General features: G+C 43.1%; 1 protein-coding gene across 1 annotated transcript in view; it reads right to left on the bottom strand.

Moving 5' to 3' along the window:
- The window catches only part of LOC122556168 (ceruloplasmin), a 56,927-nt gene extending 39,464 nt beyond the window's left edge, over positions 1-17,463 (bottom strand). The window contains exons 1-5 of the mRNA XM_043702682.1: positions 17,211-17,463; positions 13,040-13,284; positions 9,225-9,437; positions 6,170-6,349; positions 879-1,133 (exon numbers count right to left, since the gene is read on the bottom strand). Coding sequence (XP_043558617.1) covers positions 879-1,133; positions 6,170-6,349; positions 9,225-9,437; positions 13,040-13,284; positions 17,211-17,368 — 1,051 coding nt within the window. The 5' untranslated portion in view covers positions 17,369-17,463. The remainder of the gene's footprint in view (positions 1-878; positions 1,134-6,169; positions 6,350-9,224; positions 9,438-13,039; positions 13,285-17,210) is intronic.
- Between the last annotated feature and the right edge of the window lie 2,692 nt (positions 17,464-20,155).

The following is a 20,155-nucleotide window of genomic DNA, read 5'->3' as shown; positions in this document are numbered from 1 at the left end:
CCGTTTGGAGGTGGCGGAAATGACGGCGGATGATACGTTGTACATGGAGGTTGGCGGGGTGGTAGGTGAGGACTAGTGTGGTTCTGTCCTGGTGGCGATTGAAGGGGCGGGGGTCAAGGGCGGAGGAGTGGGAAGTGGAGGAGATGCGGTGGAGAGCATCGTCAACCACATCTGAGGGGAAATTGCGGTCTTTGAAGAAGGAGGCCATCTGGGTTGTTCGGTATTGGAATTGGTCCTCCTGGGAGCAGATGCGGCGAAGGCGAAGGAATTGGGAATATGGGATGGTGTTTTTACAGGGGGCAGGGTGGGCAGTGGTGTAATCTAGGTAGCTGTGGGAGTCAGTGTGTGCATGCTGCTTCAGTGTCTGAGGTTGGGTTAGATGTATGCAGGGGATATTGTACAGATTGGGATAGAAGTTCAACCCAAAATATAAGTAGAATAGTTAATCAACCAGCCCTTTAGAGAGTTATTCTATAGTGGGTTGGGGTTAAGGGTTAGTCTGAACATCATGTAGGGTTGTCTGGCTTGATAATTAGGAACTTTTGCAGAGATGCAGGTGACTGAAAGATCACTACCAATTCCAACCGCGACTCACACCTTGAATTGCCTTTTGTCGCTTTCTGCAAACCATTTTCTCAGATTAGGGAGACCAGAACAAAGAGGGTAGAACTTTAAAATGAAAGATAAATCATTTGAAAAAAAGAGATGCTGGAAATTTCCATTTCCATTGTCCCCATCGAGTTGGATAAGGATATCAAGGAGTATGGATCAAATATGGAAGAAGTCGGAATTTTACACATTCCCAGCCCTCTTCAAAGGCTTTTCAAGCACAAAAAAAAAGCACCACAATTAAGCATGAAAAATAAGAATTGTCCTACCTTCTACATGGTCATTGACTTGACAACTGAGCAGCCACTTTCCTGGATTCTTGGGCACCATTACAGCTGTGACAAACGTGGCAGGAAATAGGCTGATAGTATCAACGTGCTGATGCCTATCAATCAGAGATTGCCCAAGGAAATAGGCAGAGTGTATGTCCACCTCATTTCCCATTCCAAACAGATACCAGACCACTTTGTCCCCAGTGAACATAGAGAGGCCAGGGAGGTTTCCATAGACATATCCATTAATGGCTGAAAAGAAATACATAGAATGTAAAATTTAAAAAATATTTTCGATATTGATCCATCAGCAACATCAATGCTTTATCAAACTTACACTATCTCCCACATCTCCAACCTGCCATTACTGCTCCTGCCAACACAGCACCATCTCCTCTTTACTCCATCTTTTCTGCTCTCTTTGGTTATCCCAATCTGTACAATATCCCCTGCATACATCTAACCCAACCTCAGCCCAAAATAATAACAGCTTCTCTTAGCATTTGCCACCTATTACTCAAGGGAGGTTCTGGAAGTCTGAACCACAAGGATTTCTCCGACGTTGTGGGGACCCTGTGTAGTTCTCCATCTGCGCCTTTACTGGAACAACTGAGGACTAATCTGTTGTAAACTAATACCATTTATGGCATATCTTCTTTAATAAATAAAAATGAAGATATTTACTGTTACAATAGTTTTTCTTTTAATTCATTCATGGGATGTAGGCATCTCTAGTCAGGCCAGCAATTTATTGCCCATCCCTAATTGTCCAGATGGCTGCTAAGATTCAGTCACATTGCCGTGGGTCTGGAATCACATGTTGGCCAGATCAGGTAAAGATAGACAAACAGGAGGCTGGAAGAACACAGCAAGCTAGGCAGCATCAGGAGATGGAGGAGTGAAAGTTTCAGGTATAGGAATACCCAAAACATTGACTTCTTCACCTCCTGATGCTGCCTAGCTTGCTGTGCTCATCCAGTCTCCTGTTTGTTGACTTTGGATTCTAGCGTCTGCAGCTTTTTTGTCTCAGACCAGGTAAGGATGGCAGTTTCCTTCACTAAAAGGCATTAGTGAACTAGACATGGTTTTTCAACAATCAACAAAGATTTCATGGTCATCATTAGACTCTTTTCAGTGAATTCAAATTCCGCCATCTGCCATGGAAGGATTCAAAAACGCATGTTGCCAGGATGTGACCTGGGTTACTGGATTAATAGGCTTGTGATAACACCACTAGGCCATTATCTCCCATTTACTTGCCCGCTCACTCCCCGAATCCCTTGATTTTGTGAGAGACCAAAAATATGTCTGCATTAGCCTTAAATATAGTCAAGGAGCAGGAACTCGGTCTGAGAGATGAGATGAGCTCAGAGATAGCATGTGGAAAGATAAGAGAGAAATTAAAGAAATAGTTCAGGGCTCGGGAAGAGGGGAGTTTAGCTGGGTGGATTTTTTCTATAAACAAAACTATCCAGAAATGTTATAAGGCTATAAGATAAGGAGCAGAATTTAGGCTGATAGGTTTCCCAACCCCATTCTCCCGCTTTCTCCACATAACCCTTGATACCCTTGAACTCAAGAACCTATCTATTTCAGTCTTGAATATAATCAATGACTTGGCCTCCACAGCCTTCTGTGACAGTGAATTCCATAAATTTACCACTCTCTGGCTGAAGAAGGTTCTCCTCATCTCCGTTCTAAAAGGTCTTCCCTTTACTCCAATACTGTGCCCTAGTCTCTCCTACCAATGGAAAAATTTTTCCAACATCTACTCTGCTCAGGCCATTCAGTATTCTGTATGGTTCAATTAGATCCCCCCCCCATCCTTCTAAACTCCATCGAGAATCGACCCAGAGTTCTCAAACGTTCCTCACATGTTAAGTTTTTTATTCTTGGGACCATTCTCGTGAACCTCTGGTTCAAGTGGGACTTGAACCTGGAACAAAGGCAGAGACACTACACTGTACCACAAGACTCCTTTTTTCCCTCAAACATTGTTGCAGCAATGTTATTATATACCTTTGGAGCAGGTGAGACTTGAACCTAGGTCCGCTGGCTCAGAGATAGGAATGCTACCTCTGCACCACAAGGGGGCCTATACGCTGGTAGAATGGAGGATTGTGACAGAGGCAAGAACAAAGTCGACACTAGATACAGAGCTGCATTAGTTCCTCACCTTTTATTGCAAGTTGCTGGATTCTTCAGTTCATTGTTTGGGAATGCATGAGACAGACATTGCTTGGCATTGATGTAAAATGGCCTTATTGTCCACAGGAATACTACAGTGACCTTACAAGCTGCAAACCTGGTCAATCTGCACTGATGAGTGCTCAATGTAATGTAGGGTGAAAACTCCAATATCGTGAACAAATACTTTCTGTGTCAGAGAGGTAGAAAGGCTGAGATGCTTTGGAGAAGCAGAGATGTGATGACTGAAAGACCAGATAGCCGAGTTCAATGGAGGCGAAGGCACTCATTCACAGTGACAGGAGTAGAAAAGGGTCAGGACGTATGGTTGGAAGATGAAGAAATATAGAAAATAGGAGCAGGAGTAGGCCATTCAGCCCTTCGAGCCTGCTCAGCCATTCAATATGATCATGGCTCAGCATTCAATTCATTACCCTGTTCCTGATTTTGTCCTATGTTCTTTGATTGCTTTAACCCTAAAAACTATATCTAACACCGTCATGAAAACATTCAGTGGCAAAGAATTCCACAGGCTCACCTCTCACTGGATGAAGAAATTTCACCTCATCTCAGTCTAAAATGGCGTACCTCATATCTTTCAACTGTGACCCCTGATCCTGGACTCCCTGGTCATCAGGAACATCCTTCCTGCATTTACCCTGTGCAGTCCTGTTAGAATTTTATCGGTTTCTATGAGAACCCAAACCTCACCCTGCCACATTCTTCTAAACTCTATAAGATGAAAGGACCATAGGATATAGGAGCAGAATTAGGCCATTCGACCCACTGAGTTTGCTCAGCCATTCGATCATCATTGATATGTTTCTCAACCCCATTCTCTTGCCTTCTCCATGTAACACTTGATCCCCTTACTAATCAAGAACCTACCTATCTCTGTCTTAAATATATTCAATGACTTGGACTCAAGATCTATCTGCAGCAATGAGTTCCACAGGTTAACTACTCTTTGACTGAAGAAATTCCTCCTCATCTCAGTTCTAAAGGGTCATCCATTTGCTCTGAGGCTGTGCCCTCGAGATCTAGTCTCTCCTACTTATGGAAACATCCTCACCTTATCCATACTATTCAGGCTTCTCAGTATTCTGTCAGTTTTAATTAGACCCATCCCCCCCCAAACCCCAATCCTTCTGAGCTCCATCTAAGTACTGGCCCAGAGTCCTCAACCACTCCTCTAATTGACAACCCTTCATCCCCATGAGCATTCTTGTAATTATCGTCTCAGCCACCTCCAAGGTCAGCGCATCCTTCCTTAGATAGAGGGACACAATATTCCAAATGCAGTCTGACCAGAGCCTTACACAGCCTCAGCAGTACATCTCTCTTCTTGTATTCTAGCCCTCTTACAATGAATGCTAACATTGCAATTGCCTTCCTAACCGCCAACTGAACCCACTTTAAGAGAATCCTGAGCTAGAACTCCCAAGTCATTTTGTAATACAGATTTCCGAAGTCTTTCCCCATTAACAAAATAGTCTATGCCTCTATTCTTTCTTTAAAGTTATAATCACACACTTTTCCATGTTGTATTCCATCTCTATTTCTTTACCCACTCTCTGAGCCTTCTGCAGTCTCCCTGATTCCTCAACTTCCTCCACCTATGTGTCTTCTGCAAACTTAGCAACAATATCCTCAGTTCCTTTGTCCAGAACATTAATGTATATAATGAAAAGTTGTGGCCCCAACACGGATTCCTGTGGAAATCCACTTGTCACTGGCTCCCATCCTGTAAAAAGATCCCTTTATTCCCACTCTTTGCATTCTGCCAGTCAGCCAAACCTCTATCCATGTTAATCCCCTGCCCCTATCACCATGGGCTCGTATTAAGCAGCCTCCTGTGCGGGTCCTTGTCAAAAGCCATCTGAAAATCCAAATAGATCACATCCACTGCCTCTCCTTAGCCTAACTTGCTTATTACCTCCTCAAAGAATTCTAACAAATTTGTCAGACATGACCTACCCAGCCTTATTTTAAAATGCATTTCCAATACTCCGCAATCTCATCCTTAATTATGGACTTTAAAATCTTATCAATAGCCGAAGTCAGGCTAACCAACCTATAGTTTCCTGTCTTCTGCCTCCCTCCCTTCTTAAACAGGGATAATACATTAGTCATTTGCCAGTCCTCTGGAACCCTTCTTGACTCCAGTAATTCCTGAATGATCATCACCAATGCCTCTATAATCTCCACAGCTATCTCCTTCAGAACCCTGGAATATAGTCCATCTGCTTCTGGTTATTTATCCTCCTTCAGACCTTTCTGCTTCCCCAGCACCTTCTCCTTAGTGATGGCCACTGTACTCACCTCTGCCCCCTGAAGCTCTGGTTTGCTGCTGGTGTCTTCCACTGTGAAAACTGTGCAAAGTACCTATTCAGTTCCTCCGCCATTTCTTTGTCCCTTTATTATATCTCCAGCCTCATTTTCTATTGGGTCAATGTGCACTCTTGCTTCTCTTTTATCTTTTGTATATCGAATAAAATATCATGCAATCTTCCTTTATATTACTAATGAGCTTAACCTCATTTTTATCTTCTCCACCCCCAACACCTCTATTGCTTTTCTAGTTAACCCCTATGGTATTTAAAGGCTTCCAATCCTCTGTCTTCCCACTTATCTTCACAAGTGAATATAGCTCCAATGATCCAGCACATAAGGCAACGTGACTGGCATAGTGGCTCAGAGCACTGCTGGCTCACAACGCCAGGGACCCAGGTTTGATTCTAGCCTCGGGGTGACCATCTGTGTGGAGTTTGCACATCCTCCCCATGTCTGCGTGAGCTTCCTCCAGGTTCTCCTGTTTCCTTCCACAATCCAAGAAATGTGCAAGTTAGGTGGATTGGTCATAGTGTTCGGTGCATTAGACAGAGGGAAATGGGTCTGGGTGGATTACTCTTTGGAGGGTTGGTGTGGACTTGTTGTGCCAAATGGCCTGTTTCCACACTGTAGGGAATCTATGCAGATTTTTTACTGTAAAAGAGAACAGTTAGCAAGGACAAGATGACACAACAATTTGTGCAAAAGAGGACCATGGGGTTCTGTGAAGTTAAAACCATTACAATCAATGCACAATAATGGTTTCTTACAGTGCAGTTGGTTACTTTCCATGAAGTCTTCATCCTCTATATTCACTTTACTTGGAGTCGTGCAATAAGTTCTGATATTGTCTTTCAGATACCAGCTGAGGTTTTCATCGACCACTGAGAACATTAAGGCAAACTCTTCATTCGCAGCCTGATTCTGATGCTTCTTGCCAGTTAGAACACCTAGGAATCAACAGGAAAGTGGAACTGACTAATCACACTTAATTTCACAATTTATTTTTATTCATTCACATGACTGGGATATCACTGGCTGGGCCAGCATTTATTGCCTAGTCCTAATTGCCCAGAGGGCAGTTAAGAGTCAACCCCATTAGATTCCCTACAATATGGAAACAGGACCTTCAGCCCAACAAATCCACACCGACCCTCTGAAGAGTAGCTCACCCACACCCTTTCCCCATTCCCCATTCCCCTACCCTATATTTACCCCTGACTAGTGCACCTAACACAGTGGGCAATTTAGCATAGCCAATTCACCTGGCCTGGACATCTTTGGATTGTGGGAGGAAACCCAGGCAGACACAGGGAGAATGTGCGAACTTCACACAGACAGTCACCCAAGGTGGGAATCCAACGCAGGTCCCTGGTGTTGTGAGGCAGCAATGCTAACCACTGAGCCACCATGCCACCCCAAATTGTTGTGGGTCTGGAGTCACATGTAGGCCAGACCAGGTAAGGATGGCAGTTTGCTTCCCTAATGGACATTAGCGAAGAAGATGGGTTTTTCCAACAATTGTCAATGGTTTTGTAGTCATCGTTAGACTTTTAATTTCAGGTTATGAATTTTTATTGAATTCAATTCTACCATCTGCTGTGGCAGGATTTGACCCCAGGTCTATGGATTAATAATCCGGTGATAATACCACTCTGCCATTTATGGCCACCACCTCACCCATTACGCCCCCATCCTTTCTGTGAGCTATACGGTGAGTAAAATGGGAAAGGTCAATTTGAATTGTAAATTATTCATAGTTTAAGGAAACAAAAATTACATCTATTAATGACAGTCTCAGGCCATTCCTTTTCACAACCAACAAATTGATTTTGAAATTAAAAACAGGGAGAATGTTGGAGAAACACAGCAGGTCTGACAGCAACTGTGGAGACAGAAACTGAGTTAATGTTTCGGGTCCAGAGTGACATCTTGATTTTTATGCACAATTATTGAGGAAGCATCACCTCACCCGAAATGGGTTAACTCTGATCTCTTTCCACAGATGCTGCCAGACCTGCTAAGCCTTTCTGGCAACTTCTGATTTGCAGCATCTGCAAATAGATTTCTTTTGGTCACATTAGTGACTGTTGTGCAAATAAACACAATCAGCATTTTTTTAATACCCAAGAATGTCTCATAAGCAGCAAATGTATGAGTGATCAGATGGAGAAGGAATAAACAGAGCATCAGATTAATACCATATTTTGCTTTGTGTAGTCTCATAAGAACATAAGCGATCAGAGCAGGAGTAGACAGATCAGCCCCACAAGCCTGCAATGCCTTTCTATAAGATCATTTCTGATCTGCCTCAGGTCTCAACATCTCTTTCTTATCAGCTCCTCACAGCCCCGAGCTCCTCAATATTTCAAAAATCTGATCCCTCCTCTTTAAATATTTGCATTGATTTGGTTATCCTGTTCTCTAAGGTAGAGAATTCCAAGCAGTCACTACCTGTTGAGAGAAGAAATTCCTTGGCATTTCAACATCCTGTTATTCTGTAATGATGTCCCCTAGTTTGAGACTCCCCTACTTGTGCCAACATATTCTCAATATCTACCCCGTAGGATTCTCACGTATTACAATAAGATCACCTCTCATTCTTCTGAATGCGATTGAATAAAAGTCTAACCTGTTGAGTTATATTGCGTCAACCTCTTCATTCCAGGAGTCAACCTAGTGAATCTCTTTCAAACTGTCTCCAGTATAGTCTTTCCTAAATACGGGCACCAAAACTGCACACATTATTCTAGGTGCAACCTCTTCAACATCCAATTGTTTCTAACAAGATTTCTCTGTTGTAAATAGAAACATTTAAGAGGCATCTTGACAGACATATGAATGGGCAGGGAACAGAGGGACACAGACCACGTAGGGGCAAAAGGTTTTTAGTTTAGAAAGGCATGTGTCAGCACATGGTGGGCCAAAGGGCCCATTCCTGTGTTGTACTCTTCTTTTTTCTTTATTATCCCTGAGTTTGTCTTCTGTGTGCTAACCAATCCTCAATCCATGCTAATACATTACTCCTAATACCGTGAGCTCATAACGGTGCAATAACCTTTTATTGCTACCTTATGAGAATCTAAATATTTAGTCCTGCGTGGAAGATATCATCTCTGTCAATTTGGATGAAATTTTCTCTCAGACTGAAATATTGGTCTCCTCCTTACACTTTTTGGCAAAGTTTGGATTTTATTGAGTTTTCGAGAGGGTTTCCTTCCATGAAGCTGCATGTTTTCCCATTCAGTCATCCCGGATTTGCCTCATTAACCACTCACCTGGATCCTGTGGTGCCCGTCTTGTCCCATGCCAGCTCAATTCTACCACTCACCATAGAATTCAGCACTGACAGGATATAGACCAACAACTCTGGTACTCACACCATCTTTAACAGGCTCTTGTGCACCCATTAGGCATTGTCAGTCTGCAGCTGTCCTGTGCACTTGGTGATGTTTTCCCAAGAGGTGGCAGATAGAAGGAAGTTGGCATCTGGCTTTGTGGACAGGTTCCTGGTGGATGTGCTGGTACAGAGGGAGATGCCCTCTTCCCTCCAGGACCATCCACACCATCAGATCCTGCCAGCCTGGCCCCAGGGTCATTGCAGCCTCAGCCATCTGGCGGAATGCCCAGCAGTGAAGGAAGAAGGTCAATGACCTTCTCCACATTGCCAGGGCACGGGCCACCACCCTCTATCTGGGGTGTGTGCAGTTGCTGCCCTGAGATTGTTGTTGGCTGACATCCAAGATGGCGTTATGATGGAGGAAGTGGTGAGCTGGGGTGTCCAGGTACCTGCTCTGACCTCGTCATAATTGAGTCAATCATTACCTTTTTTGCAAATAATCAAAGGTCCAATAAGTCCAGCTGCAACATCCTTGGGTGCATCAATATGTGAGTGATAAATCCTTGTCAAACAGTCTATGTCACTCTCAGCTGGGCTTTGATCTTCTGTTAAATCCCACTTGTAAGTGTAATTTGTTCCTGGGTTTACATGGTCATCTAGTTTCTCTCTGGCAGTGGAGTTGTCAGGATAAAATGCACCTGGGAAAGCAAAGGACAGGATTAATTGTATGCTACGTCACACTAATATCCTGCTCATAGTTGCAAATTGGTACCACATTGAAAGTTTCTTCTTTTGTCTTTTTAAGTTTCAAGAAACTTAATTTGAAAGCCAAAGACAATAATACAGAACACTGCAAAGTTTAAAACCAGTGACCGTTGCTTTTTTTATTACTATTAGGAGTGCATATAGCTTCATGTTGAATGTTTGAACTTGAGTGAACTAACAAGGGATCGAGAATTGGAAGAGGTGATATAGCATGAGATTACGAAGTAAAGATGTCATCGTCCCCTCTCATTGGAGGGAGACAATTGGTGATGCTTTCACTCATGTGTCAGGCAAGGGGTGATGTTGAGAAGGTGGGACCTTCATATTGACTTCAGTCAGGTTGGGAAATTAATTCTCATTGGTAGTTTTATTCTACTTCGCAAGTCAGCCATCCAGCCAACTGAGCCTTTAAAAGGAGAAAGGGCTGGGGGGTATGTGTGAGTGGAGATTAGACCAAGGAGAGGATATATGATGTGGAAGCTATGGTTGAAGTATAGCCACTGTTATAATGTAGGAAATGCACCAGCCAATTTGTGGACAGGATGATGTCCACAAACAGTAATGAGATAATTGGCCACTTGCAATATTTTAGTGGTAATGGTTGAGGAATAACATAAAAATTCAGAGCAGAAGTAGGCCATTCAGCCCTTCCAGCCTGCTCCACCATCCCGTAGAATCATGGTTTAAATAACTGAGGGCCAAGACACTGAAGAAATCTCTGCTACTCTTCAAAACAGTGCCATAGGATTTTTAAAATGTATACTTCAGAGAGCAGAGGTTTGGTTTGGGTTGCACCGCTGAAAGTCAGTGTGCGATAGGGGCATTATTGACTATGGGGCAATTGTATGGTTCTTCCTCAATGTGAGGCAGTGTTGAGGAGAAGGTGGCCCACGCTAGGTAGGGTAACTGGGTACATTAAGAAACAGAGGAAATGAAGAAGTCACCGAGACTCAAAACACTAGCTTGCTCTCTCTACATGGATGTTTTCTGACCCACTGTAATCAGCATTTGTTGTTTTCGGTATGGATTCCAGCATCTGCAGCCATTTGCTTGTATGGAATAATGATGGATAATGCAACATGATTATTGCCCAAGAGAACCTTGTGGTAGGTTTTGGTAAGGGCCACTTGGTCCTCCGAGAAAAGCACAAAGATAATTGGACAGATTGAAATTAATCAATGGGATGGATCTTATGTACATAGACATAGAAACATAGAACATTACAGAGCTGTACAGGCCCTTCAGCCCTCAATGTTGCACTGACCTGTGAAACCAATCCGAATCCCATCTAGCCTATACTGTTCCATTCTCGTCCGTATGTCTATCCAATGACCATTTAAATGCCCTTAAAGTTGGTGAGTCTACTACTGTTGCAGGCAGTGCGTTCCACACCCCTACTACTCTCTGAGTAAAGAAACTACCTCTAACGTATATCTATATGTCCTATATATCTATCACCCCTCAATTTAAAGCTATGTCCCCTCATGTTAGCCATCACCATCTGAGGAAAAAGGCTCTCACTATCTACTCTATCTAATCCTTTGATTATATTATATGTCTCAATTAAGTCACCTCTCAAACATCTCTCTAATGAAAACAACCTCAAGTCCATCAGCCTTTCCCCATAAGACCTTTCCTCCATACCAGGCAACATCCTAGTAAATCTCCTCTTTCCAAAGCTTCCATATATCTTTCCTATAATGTGGTGACTAGAACTGTACGCAATACTCCAAATGCGGCCGTACCAGAGTTTTGTACAGCTGCAGCATGACCTCATGGTTCCGAAACTCAATCTCTCTATTAATAATAACTAACATACCTTAAGAACCCTATCACTTTGGGTGGCAACTTTCAGGGACCAATGTACGTGGACACCAAGATCTCACTGCTCATCGACACTACCAAGAGTCTTACCATCAGCCCAGTACTCTTTATTCTTGATGCTCCTTCCAAAGTGAAACACTTCACATTTGTCCAAATTAAACTCCATTTACCACCTCTCAGCCCAGCTCTGCAGCTTAACTATGTCCCTCTGTAACCTACAACATCCTTCGTCACAATCCACAACTCCACCAACCTTAGCGTCATCTGCAAATGTACTAACCCATCCTTCTATGCCCTTATCCAGGTCATTTATAAAAATTCCAAACAGCAGTGGCCCTAAAACAGATCCTTGCGGTACCCCAATGGTAACTAAACTCCAGGATGAACATTTCCCATCAACCACCACCCTTTGTATTCTCTCAGCTAGCCAATTTCTGATCCAAATCGCTAAAGCACCTTCCGTATTTTATGTAATAGCCTACCATGAGAAACCTTATGAAAATCCTTACTGAAGTCCATATACACCATATCAACCACTGTACCTTTATCCACCTGTTTGGTCACCTTCTCAAAGAACTCAATAAGGTTAGTGAGGCACGACCTACCCTTCAAAAAACCATGTTGACTATCCCTAATCAACTTAATCCTTTCTGGATGATTGTAAATCCTAACTCTTATAATCTTTTCCAGCACTTTACTAAAACTGAAGTAAGGCTCACTGGTCTATAATTGCCAGGGTTGTCTCTACTCCCCTTCTTGAACAAAGGAAGAACACTTACTATCCTCCAGTCTTCTGGCGCTATTCCTGTAGACAGTGATGACGTAAAGATCAAAACCAAAGGCTCGGCAATCTCTTCACTGGCTTCCCAGAGAATCCTCGGATAAATCCCATCCAGCCCAAGGGCTTATTTATTTTCACACTTCCCAGAATTGCTAACACCTCCTCCTTGTGAACCTCAAATCCATCTAGTTGAGTAGCCTGTATCTCAGTATTCTCCTCTACAAGGTTGTCTTTTTCTAGTGTTAAAACTAACAAAATGTATAGCTTTGTGGAAATTAGAAATGACGTTATAAAGGTGCACTTGATGTTGTGGTACATTGTACAAAGGATTGTGGCAGCTTATGGGTTTACCTGTACTAGTTTTCACAAAAAGTCAGCCTGATTGGAGTCACACAACATAGAAGAGGCCCTTTGGCCCATCAAGTCTGTACTGACCTATTGACGCTGATCCCAACTTCCCTCACTTGGCCCATAGCCTTGAACGTTATAACATTTCAAGTGATTGTCCAAGTCTTTTTTTAAAGGTTGTTAAGTTTCCCACACCAACCACCCTCCCAGGCAGTGTATTTTAGACACCCACCACCCTCTGGGTAACAAAGACTTTCTTCACACCTCCTCTAAACCCCCTGTCTTTCCCCATTAAAATGATGCTGCTTTCTACTCAACCTGTCTATGCCCCTCAAAATCTTATACACCTCAATCTGAAGTCTCCCATCAGCCTTCTCTGCACTAAAGAAAGCATTTTGAACCTTCAGTTATTCCTAGTCATTCTCTCATAGAGATACTTAGGGAAGGCAAGGCAATTCCCGGTGGAGTGACTAAATCATTTGCTGCTCCCAGTAGCTACTGATAGTCTCGCATCGCATCACTCAGTGACCCAAATAAGAACAAAGAGCAAAAATATCAAACATCAGCCAGGAAAGTGGTTACCTTCGTTTTCTTTAGTGTAGGTGAAACCGTGTGCATGAAGTGTGTAAGGTCGAGAAGCAAAATTCTTCAGATGAATAATGACGACATCGCCTTGTTCAGCCTTTATCATTGGTCCTAGGAATCCCAACCATTCCGGTTTAGGAACCTCCTTGGTATAATTACCATCTGTATACTCTATGTACACAGCTTTCTTATAGATACTCCCTATCCTGGTAGGACTTTGTTTCAAGTAGACAGATGCATGCCTGTATATTGTAAAATACAGCTAGTATCAGAACACAAAGGGGAAAAAGACTTTGTAATGATACAGTGCCTCTCATTGACTCAAGGTTTTCCAAAGCAGTTTACAACTAATATACTTCATTTGAAATATCGACACTGTACAAGTTAAAGAAGCCCAATTGAGGGAGACGCTGAATAGGCCAGAGCTATTTTCCCTGGGATGTTGGAGACTGAGGGATGACTTTGCAGAGGTTTATAAAAACATGAGGAGCATGGACAGGGTGAACAATCAAGGTCTTTCTTTTCAGGGTAGGGGAATCCAAAACCAGAAGGATAGGTTTAAGGTGAGAGGGGGAAGGCATAAAAGGGCCAAAAGGGCTACTTTTTCACGTAGAGGGTGGTATGTTTATGGAATGAGCTGCCAGAGGAAGGTGGTGGAGGCTGGTACAATTGCAACATTTAAAAGGCATCTGGCTGGGTATATGAACAGGAAAGGATAAGAGAAATAACAGCCAAATGCTGGCAAATGAGACAAGATTAATTTAGGATATCTGGTCGGAACGGAACGAAGGATCTGTGTCCCTGCTGTACAACTCTATGACTCTAAGACAATGACTCTTAAAAAAGCAGGGGTATGTGTTTTTTGATGCATGGTTCAAGAAAGAACTACTTGTAAAGCAACCAAGAGAAGAGCATTTGCTATTTTTCTAAAGTGGCCATGGATGGTTTCAAATTTTTTATTTGTCTAATTAATTGTGTAATTATCATCTCAACTAAAAAAAATCAAAATTCTTTTGCATAGTGCCACTTAAATCTGTGCTACTAAAGCCTACCTGAGACTCTCCCTTTTGCATAAAGCACTGGAATGCCATTCCTCTAACATGTGGTCATGCAGAAGCACACTGTCAAGCCTTTCAGACTTAATGGATGTTATAAATTGCACTTGAATTTAAAATGGATTTTGCCAGACTTGAGAAGTTGCTGCTATCTTTCACATGATTTGCAATTTGGTGAACAGTTTGCACAGTGATTTGCAGAAAGGCAGAGCTAAACAGATCACCACTGTGGAATTTCTCACTCCATATCACATGGACAGATTGTAAAACAGTGAGATAAAGATATCAGGACCCTCAATGAAGGGAAAAAAGCATCTAGAGATTGCAGAGAAATTTGATGAAAGGAAACCATTGGCAGCCTCACCCTCAGTGAGGAGCTGTCATGTAAAGTTAGTGTTAACTCTGCGCTGAGGCTGGCTGTTGTTTGTGAGGGTGAAGCCTTAAAATAAGGGGGAGCAGATTTAAGACTGAGTCAAAGAGGAACGTCTTCATCCTAGGGACTGTGAATCTGTGGAACCCCCTGCCTGGTAAAGTAGTTGAGGCTACCTCATTGAATGTTTTCAAGGCAAAGATGGATAGATGTTTGAACAGGATTTAAGGGTTATGGTGAGTGGGCGGGTAGGTGGAGCTGAGTCCATGAAATGATCAGCCGTGATCTTATTGAATGGCGGAGCAGGCTCGAGGGCTCTTGTACTTATTTCTTATGTTCAATCGTTCGGGTCCATTGACCCTTCTTCAGAAATGGACCCAAAATGTTAACTCTTTCTCTCTCCACAGATGCTACCAGACCTGCTGAGGATCACCAGCAATTTCTGTTTTTGTTTCAGATTTCCAGCATCCTCAGTTCTTTGCAATTTGTTTAGAAACTAGCTAGTCAGGTTTCACTCTGGATTCCAACCAGCCCATTAATAACATGAGCAGGAATCGATTACAACAGGTTGGTGATAATCATAGAATCCCTACAGTGTGGAAACAGGCTATTTGCCCCAACAAGTCCACGCTGACCCCACAAACAGTATCTCACCCAGACCTATTCCCCTACCCTATTACTCTTCATTTCCCCTGACTAATGCATCTAACCTACACAACCCTGAACACTGTGGGAAATCTAGCGTAGCCAATTCACCTAACCTGCACACCTTTGGATTGTGGGAGGAAACCAGAGCACCCCGAGGAAACCCACACAGACCCTGGGAGAATGTGCAAACTCCACATAGTCACTCAAGGCTGAAATCGAACCAGAGACTGGTGCTGTGAGGCAGAAGTGCTAACTGTTGAGCCACCATACTGCCCACAGTGATAAGTTAACAATCCTTGGCACATAATAAAAGCAAAATACTGTAGATGCTGGAAAAGTGAAAGCACACGAAGAATGCAGGAGAAACGCAGCAGGTCTGGCTGCATCTATGTCGAGAGAAATCGAGTTATCATTTCGAGTCTGCAATCACTTCTTCAGTTCTGAAGAATCATAATCTTAAAGACTTCTCCTACGTCACGGGTCAATCCTTGTGGAGTGCTACTTTTCCCATTCTCTCAGGGTAAAATAATTGAACTAAATTCGCACAGGAGAATTAGGCTGTTTTCCGTTGGGAGGCCTGTTCAGCAGTTAGAGGGTTAGTCATGCACAACTCCTGTTAACCCAGACAAAGCTCATTTGTAAAAATATGGATCCTGCTAGCATTGACGGACATTAGAGGAGCAATGGCTGTTTAACTAAATTTAAATAAATAAATATCCTAACTGAAATCTCTTTGAAACATGGGCATAAAATATAAGCTCCTGGGATTCATTGTTCAGTCACACTTAGCCATTGAGAGTCCAGAAAACCTATCATCTTAAGCCACCCTGTTAGTATCACTCAGTGCATTTTAACAATGTATCATGTTGTTCTTGGCTGTCAGGTATTGGACCCTTCTGATGCCTCAAATGTATGTAAATATAGTTTTATATAAGTAACAAATGCCTTGGGTTTGTTTGCTGGATAGAGCCAAACTCTATTGTTTGTTTCTTCAAACGTTATTGTGCAGAACCAGATTGCTTTAGTTACTATTTATTTGTATATAACGATATATTTATGAGTAAAGTACATTTTTAGAATTAAAAACAAATTGATCGTGGTACAGTGGTAGTGTCCGTTCACATGGACCAAGAGGCCCATGTGGAAATCCCACCTGCTCCACTGTTGTGTAATAAGGTCTCTGAACAGGTTGATTAGAAAAATAGTATATGATTTTTTAAATTATCATTGCACTGGCATTAATTCTCAGCACTAAGAGGATTAGACACATGGCTAAATTCAGTAGTCCCTCAAAGAGCAGCCCAGGTGTAACTAAGGCCTTTTGTATTACCGGCATCCAGTCACCAATAACCACTATCACTGCAAACTATTACTGACCGCCGAACCAAATGCCTAACCTGTAAACCAAACAAGCAAACAGTGGAAAGCAGACACCACAATCCCAGGAACAGAGCTCCTCAATTATTGCTGATGAGGGAAGTGGTGAGTGGAACATGCAGAGGCAGGGCTGTGCTACTTTAAACACGTAAAGGGCCCTGAGGTCCCATCTCTGAGAACATAAGTGATAGGAGTTCAGGTAGGATTTAACCCTTCGTGCTTGCTTGGCCATTCAGTAAGATAATGGCTGGTCTTCCACTTTCCTGACTTATCCCTGTATCTCGTGATTCCCTTGATAAGTAAAAATCTGTCTTGAATATACTGAAAGATGTCACATCCAATTGCTCCAGGATGGAAAATTCCAAATGATTCCAGTTCCCTTGAGTGAAGAAATCTTTATCTCAGTTTGAAGTGAACAATCTCTTTGACCTGTGACTGTGGCTGTCCAAACTCAGGAAACAGACTCTCAACATAACCCGTCAAAGCCTCTAAAGTTTTCATGTTTCAATAAGTTCACCCTGACTACTGACTTCAAATAAGGGAATCTGAAGTCTTTATACATACATGCGTATATAAAACATATTTGCCCAGTTTTATCAAATGTAACATTGTTAGACCAACTTCCTCATTTAAATGCTGACCAGCCTCCACCATCTTTGACCTTTATAAATCAGATCCCACGCTACTTCGAATTGACTTGACGTTCATATATACTCACTCATCCTTGTTGATGGTTATGCCAGCAATTATATTTTTGCCACTTGGAGCATAATTCCAATTGATTTCCCTAATTCCAAAGTAATACTCCCGGGTTAAAGCCCTGGAAAGCGCACTGAAATGTAACAATAAGAAGCAAACGGTTGCCACTGTCTTCATCTTGCTTGAACTGTCACAGGATTCTTCACTTGAAGGAGAGACAAACAAGGAGCATGGTTAAAATTCTCCGGAGTTCCCACATTTATAAGCTGGCGTGAGGAATCCTCTGCAGCACTTGATTTACCTGGCCAATGAGATAGGAGAGAATTGCAAAATAACATTGGTTTTGTAATTTAGATAAGCAGCCACTGTTCCTCCAACCCACAATCATTCTGGTGAATTCCAAGGTTTCAATAATGATTTTCTGTTCCAGGTCAACAGTCAATCACAAGTGTTCTGTCTGAATGCGGAGCTGTCTCCCACTGACAAACAAAGTACAATCTCTTGTACAACATTTAATTTGTGTACCTTCTCAGGACAATCAAGAACAGGGAGAAACCATTCTTTGTGGCTGGTTAGACCCTCAATTTGAGTACAAATCAATCTGTACTCCCTCTCACTTCTGAATGTTCCTATTGTCCTAGCGTCTGAAGGCAGTCATGTCTGGTTGCTCCAAATATCATTTACACCTTCTGTGAATCAAGTACTATATCTCCCCAAAGGCAGGGAACATTATATCCTGTTGTTCCTGAATCCTCCAACACAGAACATAGTTTTCCCATACCTGCCTTGTAACAACTGGAATTCTAATGTATTCAAATGGAATAAGGGAAATAGATAGAATAGTAGACAGACATAATTATTCTTATAGGAGTGGCACTTGATACATATGATGTGGAGGAAGCAATGATGGACTGGGGTGGACAAAGTTAAAAATCCACTAGGTAAAAACAATGACTGGAGATGCTGGAAACCAGATTCTGGATTAGTGGTGCTGGAAGAGCCCAGCAGTTCAGGCAGCATCTGAGGAGCAGTAAAATTGACGTTTCAGGGAAAAGCCCTTCATCAAGAATAAAGGCAGAGAGCCTGAAGCGTGGAGAGATAAGCTAGAGGAGGGTGGGGGTGGGGAGAAAGTAGCATAGAGTACAATAGGTGAGTGGGGGAGGGGATGAAGGTGATAGGTCGGTGGGGGGGGAGGGTGGAGTGGATAGTCCAACAGCTGTCCACTGCACCTCCAAATTTGGAAGCTTTAGCTTTTGGAGCCCTGCTCCTTCATCAGGTAGTGGTGGAATATAAGACCATAAGACACAGAATTTATAGGAAAAGATTACACCGTCATAAAACTGTTAAGTCTTTTATCTTTCAGACACATTTTTTACATACATTTCGCACCAGAAAAGCTATTCTTTTCAAATCGTTTGAAGGACTTTGAGCAACTCTTTGGCAGAAAGGTTTTTCTGAGAGGACAGGTAGAGAGCACAATGTCACAGATGGGGAGAGAGGCGAATCGAACTTTTTTTAATCTCTGAAATGACTGCACAGAGACCGGTATCCCGTCGCCAAGTCACCCTTTATTTAGTTGTGCACAGTACCCTGAACTGAGGCGATCCTCAATCTCCTGATTATATTTTGTTCATCTATATTTTTCTTTGTTTGAGGTGCAGTTGACCCACAGGGGCCTAGTCCAAACACAAAAAGGTGAAAACACATGCAAAAAGAAAGTGTAAACATTAAATACCATAGTGCATGGGCTCAGCCCTGCCACAAAACCATCATAGTCTTTGCTCAAAAAACAAAAAAAAAACACACAGGGCTGCAACCAGCCAATGAAATAGAACAAAAACTGCAGTTCCCTAATGAGAATTGAAATATAATAGTATGCACTGGCTGTGTAGCCAGCCAGCTCAGAGATCAGTTCTCAATAAAAGAATAACAGTAACACACTGGTTAAGGCCTAACCTGATCGGTGTTAGTCCCCTGAAATGAGGAGATTCTCAATCTCCTGTACATATACTTTTCCTTTTTTTTTGGTTCCCCCCCCCCCCAATAGTACCACCTAACAGTGGTAGTGTTGATATTTTTCTCCAGTTTATATTTTTTCTTTTTTTTTTCTTTTTTTTTTAAATTCCACCACCAGGAAGATAGGAAAACACCCGGGTGGCCAGTGACAAACACTGCCCTTCACATCAAAGGGCAGTGCTGTATGATCAAAACAGTGAAGGGGAGGGTAGGGACTAAATCAAAATAGAGTTGGAGGGAGAAATGATGCACTCCACTCCCTGCGGCGCCCACCTCTCCCTGAACAACTCCAGGGTGTTGGTTGAAACCGCGTGCTCCTTCTCCAAGGACACCCGGGCTCTAACGTAGCCGCGGAAGAGGGGCAGGCAGTCGGCCCTAACGACCCCCTCCACGGCCCGCTGCCTGGACCTGTTGATGGCCAGTTTGGCCAGGCCCAGGAGCAGACCCACGAGGAGGTCTTCAGACCTGCCCTCCTTCCTCCGTACCGAGTGCCCAAAGATCAGAAGCGTGGGACTGAAGTGCAGCCAAAAACAGAGGAGAAGGTTTTTAAGGAAATCAAAAAGGGAGTGCAAACGCCCACACCCAATATACACGTGGTCCACGGACCCCACAGCGCCACAGAACAAGCAGTTGGGCTGGGAGTCCGTGAACCACCGCAATCTGCGGTTGCAGGGGACTGCTGCGTGCAGCACCCTCCACCCCAGATCCCCGAGAGAAAGGGGGAGGACTCCCGCGTAGAGAGCCCTCCACTGGGGATCCCCACCGCCCGGTGGCAAATGGGCACGCCAAGGCGTGTCCGGACGGTGGATGAGGGAGAAGAGGTGGACGGTGTGCAGCAGCAGTCTGTACAGGGCTCTCCTGTTCACCTCCCTAAACGAAACAAAGTTAAAATTTCGGAGGCGGCTCAGGTTGTGGGGCACAGGCTCCCGCGGGAAATCCCCTGTTTAT

The sequence above is a fragment of the Chiloscyllium plagiosum genome, chromosome 13 (genome assembly GCF_004010195.1).
Source record: "Chiloscyllium plagiosum isolate BGI_BamShark_2017 chromosome 13, ASM401019v2, whole genome shotgun sequence".
In the NCBI taxonomy this organism is placed as follows: Eukaryota; Metazoa; Chordata; class Chondrichthyes; order Orectolobiformes; family Hemiscylliidae; genus Chiloscyllium; species Chiloscyllium plagiosum.
Note: the sequence above shows the minus strand (reverse complement) of the source record. Positions and strands in the feature narration are given on the sequence as shown.